At 39.2% G+C, this 12,178-nt stretch overlaps 2 protein-coding genes across 2 annotated transcripts; both read left to right on the forward strand.

Annotated features, from left to right (window-relative positions):
• Positions 1-3,075: 3,075 nt before the first annotated feature.
• On the forward strand, positions 3,076-4,871 carry s100a10a (S100 calcium binding protein A10a). Its single transcript, XM_070921386.1, has 3 exons — positions 3,076-3,176; positions 4,324-4,485; positions 4,616-4,871. Exons 2-3 carry the CDS (start codon positions 4,345-4,347, stop codon positions 4,775-4,777), a joined length of 303 nt encoding a protein of 100 aa, XP_070777487.1. The 5' UTR covers positions 3,076-3,176; positions 4,324-4,344; the 3' UTR covers positions 4,778-4,871.
• Positions 4,872-9,274: 4,403 nt separating this feature from the next.
• On the forward strand, positions 9,275-11,367 carry LOC139298826 (ictacalcin-like). Its single transcript, XM_070921609.1, has 3 exons — positions 9,275-9,321; positions 10,679-10,829; positions 11,045-11,367. Exons 2-3 carry the CDS (start codon positions 10,692-10,694, stop codon positions 11,186-11,188), a joined length of 282 nt encoding a protein of 93 aa, XP_070777710.1. The 5' UTR covers positions 9,275-9,321; positions 10,679-10,691; the 3' UTR covers positions 11,189-11,367.
• The last annotated feature ends 811 nt before the right edge of the window (positions 11,368-12,178 follow it).

The raw sequence follows: 12,178 nt of genomic DNA on the forward strand, positions 1-12,178 counted from the left end.
CAGAGGATTCAAAGGAAGCTGCTGCTCATGCGGTTAAGTTGTATTTGATTGGCAGTGCCACAAACAGAATGGATCCACCTTAACCAAACGCAGCTCAGGAGCATAAAGTTGTTATTCTTCAGTATGTTTTGGGCGTGGTGCATGGAATTAACAGACAGCTGGTCGGGCAAGAAACATGTGTTGGGTTGTCAGTAAACACACTTGTGAGAAGAATCACAGACTCCTGACAGTAGTCTGAGTTTACCAGTGGTGAAGGAAGTACTGAGGCTTTACTAAAGTAAAAGTAGCAATATTATGTTGTTAAAATATTTCATATATATTCGAGTAAAAGTCCTGCTTTCAAAATTATACTTCAGTAAAAGTACTGAGTATTGACTGAAAAGTAAAAGTACTCATCATGCTAAATGACCCCTTTTTGAGTGTCATATCATTAATAATATTATATTACTGGATTATTATTATACATTTATTAACTTGCTTGTGCTAATTACTAAGTATTTGTAGGTGTCACATAAATGTAGTGGTGTTAAAAGGATAAAATAGCATAAAATTGAAATACTCAAATAAATTACAAGTACTTCAAGGTCTTAAGAACAGGACTTGACTAAATGCAACAATAGAAACTAACAATTTGCATTGTGTTTACACTATTGTGCTGACCAGGCGCATTACCATTTAAGTCCACAAGGTGGCGCACGAAGTGCTCCATTTAGGCATCTGTTCAACGAAAATTCATTGATATTTGCGTCTCAAATCCAACCTCAGAGTCAAAAGCTATGAGAAGAAAAAAAAAAAAAGACAGGCCTTTATATATGTTAAGTGTGTACATACATTTACCAGATAACTGCAGCACACACAAGTTAGTGCTTCCTTTTACACACACACACACACACACACACACACACACAGATCTGTCATCATAACCGGTTTACATGCAGGTTTACAACAAGAGTCGATTCAAAAGGAAATAAGCGAAATAGATAAAGGTTATAGGGTGCACCCTGTGATACTCCCTTACGAAGGTCCAGTAGTGGAAAGTAACGAAGTACATTTACTCTAGTACTGTACTTAAGTACAATCTTGAGGTACTTTTCTGCTACTTTATACTTACTCCCCTACATTTATCTGACAGCTTCCGTTACTAGTTACTTTTAAGATTTAGATTTTACTAAATATCCAATTATCAGTTTAAACAAATATAAAGCAGTGTTATAAATGTGTAAAATAGTTAGAATTAGCTGAATGAATGCATCGGTAATAATAACCCAACATTATAACACATAATAACATAACACTGACGGGGCCCATTCCTCATGAAAAGTACTTTTACTTTTGATCTTTTAAGTACATTTTGCTGATAATAGGCTACTTTCGTAAATGCAGGATTTGTATTTGTAATTAAGTGTTCATACATCGCAGTATTGCTATTTATACTTAAGTAAAGGATCTGGATACCACCACTACTACGATCCACATTTTACATTTCTTAAATCTCTCAGTCACAGGAGCATATGACTCATTCAACAAAAGCAAAAACAGACCTCTTTAATGAAGAACACGGGCAGCTTTTTTACTCAAATGATTGCATGATTATTTTAACACAGAGAATCAGCTTCCCCACATGACACAGAGTCAGTTTGCAATACCATGTTTCGACCACAAGAGGACTCACCAAAACAGTCCAAAGAGCTTTCCACAGTAATAGAAGAAGTACTCAGATCTTTTATTTCAGTAAATACAACAGCGTAAAAATACTCTGTTACAAGGAAAAGTCATGCATACAAATTGTGTACTTAAATACAAAAGTATTAGCATCAAAATAGACTTAAAGTACCAAGTGCCATATATTAAATTATTGGATTGTAATTATTGATGAATTAATGTGTACTTCACTTTTATATTGCAGCTGGTAAATGTGGGGCCGATTTGAATCTATTTGTGTATATTTATACTGCTGGGTAGCTTATGAATTTCCCCCTGGGAGTCAATAAAGTCTTATTGATATAATAATATCATAATTTATTTGTTGATTACATTTTGTAGCATCAATCTGAGTCTGTAAAGTAACTAGTAACAAAGGTTGTCAAATAAATGTAATGGAGTAAAAAGCATAATATTTGCCTCTGATTTGTAGTGGATTAGAAGTAGAAAGTAGCAGAAAATGGACATACTAAGTAAGTACAGGTACCTAATATAATAATTGTAGTTATGTACAGTACTTGAGTAAATGTCCTTTTCACCACTGGCTTTCTAGGATGAATGAAATAAAGAGGAGCATGAAATGATAAGTAAAACTAACAAGAACAATCATGAAAACAAAATACAGAGACTCTTCCAGTACAAAAGCTTGCAGTCTATATGTCTATATGTGCTGTGCTTTGTTTGTTTTGTTCAATTATGGTCTGCATTCTTAAATTCTATGAGATAAAGCAGTACTGAAGCAGTCCCTATAGAGCAACACTATGGAAGACAACAGTGTTAACTCAGTGTTACTTATTCTCATGGGAACATAATAAAATGTTAATGCCGATTTGTGCTGATTTAGCCTAAATCCAGTCACTGTGTTGCGCATGTTGTCAGTCACTCAGTCACTGAGGGACCATAGATCTTGTTTACTGAGTTCATCTTGCAGTGTGGTACAATGCAACTGATTGGCTTTGCTGCTGATTACATTGAACCCCATTCATCAACTCCATCATGTTTTGTTGTCAGTAGTCCAGCAGGCTCTTTCCGCAATTATGTCATTCAGCATCAGTGAGTACTGATACAGAGTCAGTCTACAAACACTAAACATATAGCTGGGGGGAGTGGTCTTATCTGTCAGCATACCAGCAGTGTCAAATGTGGCAGAAGCTTATAAGACCAGAACATTTCATTTGTAAATATCGTGATATATAGTGGTATTTATTTATTTACTCGTTTGACAACTTCACTGTAATCTCATTATTGAAGAAGAAATAAAAGTTAGTCCAACATCTCCCAAATCTAATGTGAGGTTTATCACACTTCGCACTTCACAGTCGACAGGGTCCACGGTCCACATCACGTCCTGACTCACACTCGCACTGCTCAGCAGTCAGGGCGGCGCCTGACTATAAAATCTCTGCCGTACTTATTCCCGACCTCTGTGAACATTCCCGACCTCTCCTCTGCAGACCACGTCCCAGCCCTGCACGGTAAGAACTAACGGTGCTTCTCTCGTCTGGCTGCTGTGGCTTTGTCAGCATTTTCATAAACCATAACACCTGCAGGTCGCCTACAGCCGGTTGGTTGTTGGAAGGATTCACTTTTATCTGCCAATCAAAGTTTTCCTGTTTCTTTTTTTAGATACAGTCTTGTTTACAGGATTGGTGTTTTTTCCCCATTTCTTCCTGTGTTAAGTTGCACTTTTATTTACAGCTTTTGAAAAGTAATTCAGTGTATTGTATTCATATGATTGTATTCTACCAGGTTTTGCCTCTTTTTTTCTCTCACACTTTCTACCAATAAGGACTAACTCTATTTAAGACTTATACATTAATACAGGCTAATACAGTAAGCTCTCACTGAAAAACCACAACTCTTATTTTCTCCAATTTACCACATTTTACTCCACTGTATACTCTCTGTCTTGTATTGTCAACACAGTTAAGTCTATATAGCCTTTAGGTGTAGTACAATGGATGTGGTTGGACTGTGGGCATGTACACACATGCTCTGCTATGACAGTGTCTTCTCTCATTCGCTGCGTTGAATTCTACCATTTTGGGCCTCTTCACATTTTTTTTCTTTTGCTTTTCCACTTTTTCCGCTCCCTCTAACACAAATAACACTCAATCTCTCTTTTCCCTCCCACTTCTCTTTTATTAACTGTTGCAACTCTACAGCAACGGGGCACAGTGTGTTACTCATCAGTGGGAAGGGCGTTAGAGCAGAGTGTCACATCCCCTTCATTGTGCTACATCAAGTCCACCTTACATTGTAATGGAACTATCCTCTTTTGCAGGACAGAGTCTGACCTTTATTTCACCCAAGGCATAGAATACTTTCTCTGCAAGATCCTCTGATGGAGCCAAGTCTCACTGGAGGAGGTGGCAGATTGTTGATGTGTCAATCCAAAGGCTACTGTTTACACTGAGAGAGGCAGCTCCATGGCTTTTGAACCCCCTCCTGCCCCTTTAAATCCTCTTGATAAGTTTGACATCAATTATCCCAGCCAAAACTAGTTTTTGTCATTCAGTCTTTCCCATTATTTCATAAAATTCTCGTTTTAAAATCACCCAAATGAAGCTAAACTGCATGCTGTCAGTGATCATATTCAACAATGTCTTTGTTGTTTTTCAGCCTAAACACACTTCAGCAATCATGCCTTCTGAGCTGGAGGGAGCCATGGAGTCACTCATCAAGGTGTTCCACCGTTACGCCTCCAAGGACGGCCGGAGCGGCACACTCAGCCGGCGAGAGCTCAGAGAGTTGATGGAGAACGAGCTGTCTACCTTCCTTAAGGTGAGAAGGGACCAACATGTAAAGTGCATAATCCCAGTGTCCAGAATTTAAACACAGTTGTTCTTTATTACATTACTTATCACATAATACAGTATAACCCAAAGTGTTCTTGTCGCTGCCCCCCTCATAGTCTCAGAAGGACCCTGCTGCTGTAGACAAAATCATGAAGGATCTGGACACCAACGGTGACGGCCAGGTGGACTTTGAGGAGTTTGTTTCTCTGGTTGTTGGACTTTCCATCGCCTGTGAGCAGTGCTATCAGATGCACATGAAGAAGATGGGAAAGAAGTAAGAAGACGGCAGCAGAAGAGATGTGAAGAGACCAAAAAGCATTTCAATTTTTGTAAAGATAGTTTTGTCCATTAAATATGCTGAAGACTTTCAAACCTGTTGTGTCTTGTGGTTATTGTATGTGTATGTGTAAGTTACTGTGTATTTAGGCACATGTGTTTGCCTGCCAGTTTGTGCCATTTTCTCTCATTTCAATATAAAAGCACCTCTGCTTCTTTGAGTGTTATAGTGTTATTTTTACTTGTATCAGTATTACAAATGGACACAAAGCCCCAAATCATAGCTATTTCCCAGCTGTTGGTTTGTGCTAATTTCACGGCCCGGTGAACCTCGCATCCAGAGAACACAGTGTTCTTACTCTCTCTGCAACTGTACCACTGACATTAGGTGTGATGATGTAATTCCCACCTGTAAGTTATGCTTGCCTGGGTGTGAAAGGGCAGACGAACCTCTCCCTCTCTGTTTGATAAAGTCCTGCTTATCGCTGCTCTGAGGAATCTGCAGGACATTCCAGTGATGAACACACCTCTCTGTGAAGCTGATGTTGCAACTATCTACATTGTGACGCATTCATGAACAGATAGCTTGGGTGATAGGGTGTTTTATAACTGAATAAAGTTTGTTGTATTCTAGTCAATTTGATTTGATTAAACAAGACAGCCCCGGGCACTGTGAAGAAATGTGGAGGGCCTGAGTCACAGGGCACAGCGGATCAGTACAACACTGTTTTTCCAGAAAGTTCTTTTCATTGTGTTTCATGTCTGGTGAAAGTTGGATATCACGAGGGAGACGACCAGGATAACCCCCTCCTACTGACTCTCCCTGAACAGCAATTTTGTTTGCTCTAAAATCAGGTCTCACAGGCAGCACTTCTTCTCAGACTACGTGCTGGCACTGACGAGCTCTACCAAATGTTTTACTCATAAGTGGTTAAGATGTAATTTCTGTAATTTGGGGTTTGAGCCACGGATGTGAACAGGGTCTGCCAATCCCAGTGAAGTAGACAGAACGATAGGAGGGCCTGCCTGGAAGGCTTAACTCAGGGTGAAATAGGCCCAATGCCTCTTGCACACACCTCCTTGGGCAGGGCCGTGCTCTGCGGCCTACCAGTGTTCATGGTTACAGAGCAAACACTCAAGTTGCTAGGTTACAATGCTGTGTGTGTGTGTGTGTGTGTGTGTAGCTAGAGTTTGTATTCACCCCTCAGTTTACACAAGCACCACGCCCATGTGACCCACAGCTGAGTTAAGAGCCGGGAATTCCTACTTTGCTGACTGTTTTCTCACTACCCCTTTTGTGTAGTTGATGTATTTTCTGTAAACGGAGCTGTAACTGCATAGATATATACATGCTGTCCATTTATCATGTGGCCTGAAACAATATAATCCTTATTTGTGAAGATGAATAACTCTCTCCAAACATAAAGCAAGAGACCAGATCTGTCAATGAACAGGCCAAAGCTTGTTCCTTTAGTGAGCACTGAGATCATGACTTTTGTTACAACCTTTGTCAGTTGAAATAGTCCTGCAAACTCTCACAGTTTTCAGATTTCACAATTGTTACACAGTAAAGGTTTATATTAGTGTGACTTCAGAGACGAGCAAACATTCACTAATGCATGCCACACCTTTCTTGGACACACACAGGCAGAACAGCCCCTCTCCGAGGACAATTTCACCAATAACACCAATGTTCTGACCCTACCAACCCTTCCCACATCCGGTCTGTAGCTGTTGCCATGGGAAATGACATCAAACTATTGTGATCTTGTTACAGCTGTGGCTTAAGTACTTCATGTCAGTGTTTGTTTGATTCATTTTTGCTGTGACCTAGATGTGAGCCATCACTTATATTCACAACTGAAAGGATATGTACACTGTTTTTTTTACCCCACCATGCAACAGTAAAACAACCAAAACACTGTTCAAAGTCACGCTGGTTTCTTCATGGGATGGCACCCTGGCTTGGTCCCATCTTGAATAAGTGAATTCCATTTAGTTGCTTAACTTTCAGGGTGCTGGTTCACTGTCATGGCTCACTGGGATGCTTGAATAGAACTGAACCATTGTTAATGATATTAGTAACACCTGTGCTTTTCCTGTTATGACAAGTCAAATGCCTGTTGTGGACAAAGGCCTGTAAAAGAAAGGGGGGGGGGGGGGGGTTGTGGGGTTTTCCAACCTGGGGGGCAACCTTACATATGATGGGTATCTTATAAGCTATTAGTATTTTCAGACCCAATTTCTCTTCTGGTATTTTATTGATAGCATGGAGTGTGCTTAGAAATAAAATGTAGACCTTTATGTTGTATTAAAAGTCATGGCACCCCTGTGGAGTGTACTTTTTCTTTTCTTCATGTTTAAAATCTAAATAATACTTAAAAAATTAGCAACCTTCTTTCTGGTTTCTGTTCAAAAAGGGTGGTGTGGGATCTATTGGGGAGACACAAGACCCCGCAGTATTTCTAAAATCCTGGCTATATGAACCTGGGTGGATGTTAAATGGAAATGCTGTTGGTGGTAATATGGGGCGTTTGGGGTTCAGTTGAGACATCACATGTCTGGCTGCATGTGAGCACTCAAGGAAAATGAGCTTCTGCTTCACCACTAGAGGGCACACAAGTATAACTGCAATCATGTTGGACATGAGTATTTGATAAATTATTATAACCGCTCCAGCTGCACTGCAAATAGTTTCATATGAATCACAGCTGGATATAATACAGAATGTGGTTTCCATGGATACTCCCTCCCTAATTTGGTAGATCTGAGTGAGTAAGTTGGAGAAGGAAGAAGACAGGAAAAACACTGACTAATGTTTTCCACACAGTGAAAAAAGGACAGACCAATGTAAGAAATAAAAGTGTAAAAAATTCAGAATACATGAATGTTGGTGGAATGACTTGACTTCTAACCTATGATCTGTACTTTACTGGACTTTGATTGAAGTTGTTAATTAGAGACCAAAACAATTATACCCCGACCAAAGAGGAGACAGGAAAAGACCATTTATATCTAACTCAAAGTCATACAACAGACCACACACATATAGAAACAAACATACACACAGTTGCCACAGTGCTAATTTTCATGTCTCTGATTTCTGGTCTCTGCAGTATGACTCACGGGCTTCGGGGACATGACCGTGAGTCACAGCCTCCACAAAAAAAAGAGGACCCACTCATACCATAACAATCAACACACAGTGAGTCACTGTGCCCAAAGTGTTTATTTTAGAATCATGTGCATCTCAAACAATTAAATTAAAATAGAAAAAAAGTCAATTATGTGCACAAAAAAAAACACAAGAAATCAGTTAGTACAATATACAATTAAGGTGTCCTCTGATACATGCAAAAGAAATCCACATTTAGCTTAAAACATACATAACTGTTCATTGCTTTGGTCTCTGATTTTACAGGCAGTAAGCTTTACAAGAAGGGCATTGTAGCAGAAGTCTTGTCACATTTGGTCTTAATTTTTAGAAAGGTCAGAAAAATGATCAAAATGTATTTGGCATTTGTTGCAGAGAGCCATAAACAGGATGACAAACCTGTAGATGTTGGATTAAAGTGACAATTAAAGTTCGTTCTTAAAACTTCTCAAAACAGCTTCGGTCTATTGATCCCACCATCAAGAGTCTTCAAGATTTGTTTTAGCAAGGGTCTAGGATAAAGTGTATCACACAAATTGTGGATTTTCTTTTATAGGACTAACAAAAGTGACCTCTAAATGGAGCAGCTGTATGCGACTACATCATTACAAAAAGTGATTCAGTTCACATAGTAATTGTATCCCTCCCTTCGTCCGCTTGCAAAACATCATCTTCAATCTTCAATGAACAAGAGAAATGCAAATAAATACAAAAGTTAATATACTGTTACTGGTGTCATTTTTATCTGGAAAAAACAAGTGAACTAACAGTAAATATAAAATTCCCAAAGAGCTGAAAAAACGGTTACATGACTAAGTTGGCTTAAATTATACTGTTGCTCTAACAAGCATGAAGAAGTACAAAACAACCAATTTTTGCTTTGAAAGGCTTAAAGATACAGCACACTGCTACACTTCCTCTACACTGTCTCATGCTGTCTACAGTCTTAAACTAATTGCATGTTCAAATGCAATCTTGTGATCCTAACATTAGAAACCTTTTTGTGATAGGTGATGCTTATTTTTAGCATTTTGAAAATGAATGCAAACATGCACTGTACTTATCAGACTGCAACATGTTGTACACATGAAGTGTAAAAATGTTTCATAACAGTCTCCCTAACAACCAGCATACATAATCATCAGCTGTTTGTTGATGATTTTCTAAGCAACAAAACATAAATCCAGTGTTTCATGAAGAATAACATAGGAAATGAAACAAGTAACAAGACACGGGGGGAGAAGTAGGAGTGGTTGGAGATGAAGGGAGCATTATGGAGGGAGGGATAAAGGGTGTGGTGATGTATAAAGCATCTTTTGCATCCATTTCTCCATCACTGCAGCAACTGACTTTCACTCTCTAACCACCTTGAATCTCTACAAATCAGCTTTGGTGAGTAGAAAATCTAAACAATGTTATTTTGTTTGTTGTTTGATTTCATTTACTGACTTTTAAAAAAAATGCACCAAAACTTTTTCCAATAGGAACTTCTCTTGAATGCAACAGCTTTAATGTAATTTCAGTGCGTTTTATTTGTGTAAAATACAAGTGGTCTGTGTGCGTTTTGTATTTTTGAGCCAACTATGACTTCTCTTCATTGCTTGTGAAAATTAACGTTGCAACAGATGTTGTTCATTTTGCTCCGATGCCAGTTATTTGGCTAACTTAAGCCTGGAATGTCCTTTTACTCATGCATTGTGCATTCAGAAGTTAGCATCAAGTTTCATTCTTACCTTTAATTAAAACAAATCAAACAACGGAACAGTAATGTAGTGTTTGTTTTGTGTTCTCTTCTTCCACAATTTCCATCTGTTTACAAATCCTCTGATGCCACAGTTTCCTATGCTTATCACACCCCAGAGAGGGAGCTGCACCATGTGAGTCAGAATGAAACCCTCTTGGGTTCATGGAGTCAGTGGAAAAACACTTTTCAGACATACAGCGTTAGAAGAACAAATATCACTACTGGGACTAAAATCAAGTCTTGACCTGCTTCTTTACCAAGTTCAACTGAGTTACCTGGAGAGATTAAGCTGTTGCTATAACAATGTCCTGTGTCACTTGGCAGAGACCCTGCGTTAGAGACTGGTGACAGGAGGAAATAAGAGTGGCTGGGCCCCAGTGGAAACCCAGGATTTATTATTATCCAACTCCCTGGAAAACCCCTGAGAAAAACACTGGCAGAGACAAAAGTATTGAAGCCACTGCTTGCTGCTCAAGAGCTCTTAATGAATGAAATTAGTATGCATTCCTTTATGTATATATTTTGCTACTATGTCTATATAGTTTGTCTATATAATTACAGTATATGAATAAATTTTCTATTTAAACCATAGTGGGAGGGAAAAAACAATTGTCCAACACAATAGTGAAGTAGACTTTTAACCAAAATGTCAGATAAAAAAAAAACCAACTCTCTGTTTAAGCCCAACAGTGCCTGCACTCCTCTCAGACATGAACTCAGATGTCTATTCCCTTTCCTTCGCCAGCAAACATTCCCTCAAGTTGTTGATATAAATGCTGTCCTTTGTTAACATTCCCAATTTGACCACAATGCCACATGACCCATTACAGTCATAGGAACATTAAATGAGAGCATCATTCTTTACGCAACTTCTTCACTTGGTCATCTGAAGATATCTAAGGAAATCACTAGGCCAGTCTGACCTGAACCCACGCCATCATGATGTATAAACGCTCTGATTATTGTGCAGGCAATGCAGGAACACTGTCTTTCTGTCCTCCTCAGCAACTGTATCATCATGACTGACGTGCAGAAGGCTATGGAGCTCCTCATCAAATCCTTCAGCAAATACGCTGGCAAGGAGGGGGACAAGCACACCCTGAGTAAGATAGAGCTAAAGGAGCTGCTTCAGAATGAACTAGGAGATCTGATGGGGGTAAGTGACCTCTGACCTCTCTCTATCTCAGTCCTGCACAACCAACAGGATGCACACTGTACATGTGTTGTGGTGCATTTTATGCAGAGGATTGTGAATGCTTTTGGTGGAATTTGTGCATCATTACATCCTGTAGTACTTTCTATATACGTGTATATGTCTGAAAGTTGTGTATAGCGAGTCTACATGTTTGCTATCACTTTTCTCACCTGCAGAAAGCCAATGACAAGGCAGCAGTGGACCGCATCTTCAAGGCCCTGGATGCAAACCAGGACGACAGTGTGGACTTCACCGAGTTTGGCAACATGATCTTCTGCCTCACTCGGATGTGCCACGAGTACTTCATCACCAAAAAATAGGACTCCAAGCGCCACCTTGGGGCCAGCATAGAGAGCTGCCTCCCTGTGAAAGAGAAGTGCCCCATGACAGCTGTTCTGAAGAAGGAATACATATTTACTACTATTTACTAAATTACCATGAAGTCACAAAAAGTTATGTTGTAACGCAAAATGAAATAAAATTGCTTCTCTTTAAAACACTTGACATGTGCACTTTGTGTGTTACTGCATGGTCGGGGGAACAATATGTGTGACAATATTGAATGCTTGCACAGACATGTCAGCGTCATAGTGTAAGTAAGCAGTTGTGGTTAAGTGGTTAACTTTTGTTAACTTTTGTTAACCACTTAGCTTTGTCATTTAGATTTTTATTCATTTATATTTAGACTCAGACTAACTTCAGGAAGAATATAACTGCAGGTTATCACAGGAAGGATGTCACTGATGTTGCTTGCGAGGTAGAAGTTAACGGAGCACATTTACCAAAAAATTCTATTTAATGCAAGACTAAGTCACTTTTGAAGGAAGAAATAATCCAATATTCCTCTTACAAATGAAATTATAAGCAATAAAACTCATCCTTGCTCATCTCAATACGCTACAAACTTCAGATGTTGGTGTGTGAGTGCCATTACTGAGCCAATTGAACAACTTTATGACTCTTCTCTGCTCTCTCTGTGCAACTATTATGTTATTATGCATTTTAGCATTTACTACTTATACTTATTCTGTATTCTGTGTACAGCAAAAATGACATAGTCTTGTTTTAACTAAGGTTTTAAGATAGCCTATTGTAACTTTGCCTGAATATTGTTGTTTTGTTAGACTTCACTACATTTATATAATGGCTTTTTAGTGGACCCCCACAGCTAGTGGGCCCTGGGATCAAGCCCGACCTGCCTGGCTGGGGCTTTTCTATATGGAGGTCTGCATGTTTTTCTATGTGTGGCTTCCCCCTGGGCGCCCCATTTCTCTTGTGCAGTCTAAAGACATGCAGGTTAGATGAACTGT

The sequence above is a fragment of the Enoplosus armatus genome, chromosome 16 (assembly GCF_043641665.1).
Source record: "Enoplosus armatus isolate fEnoArm2 chromosome 16, fEnoArm2.hap1, whole genome shotgun sequence".
Taxonomy (NCBI): Eukaryota; Metazoa; Chordata; class Actinopteri; order Centrarchiformes; family Enoplosidae; genus Enoplosus; species Enoplosus armatus.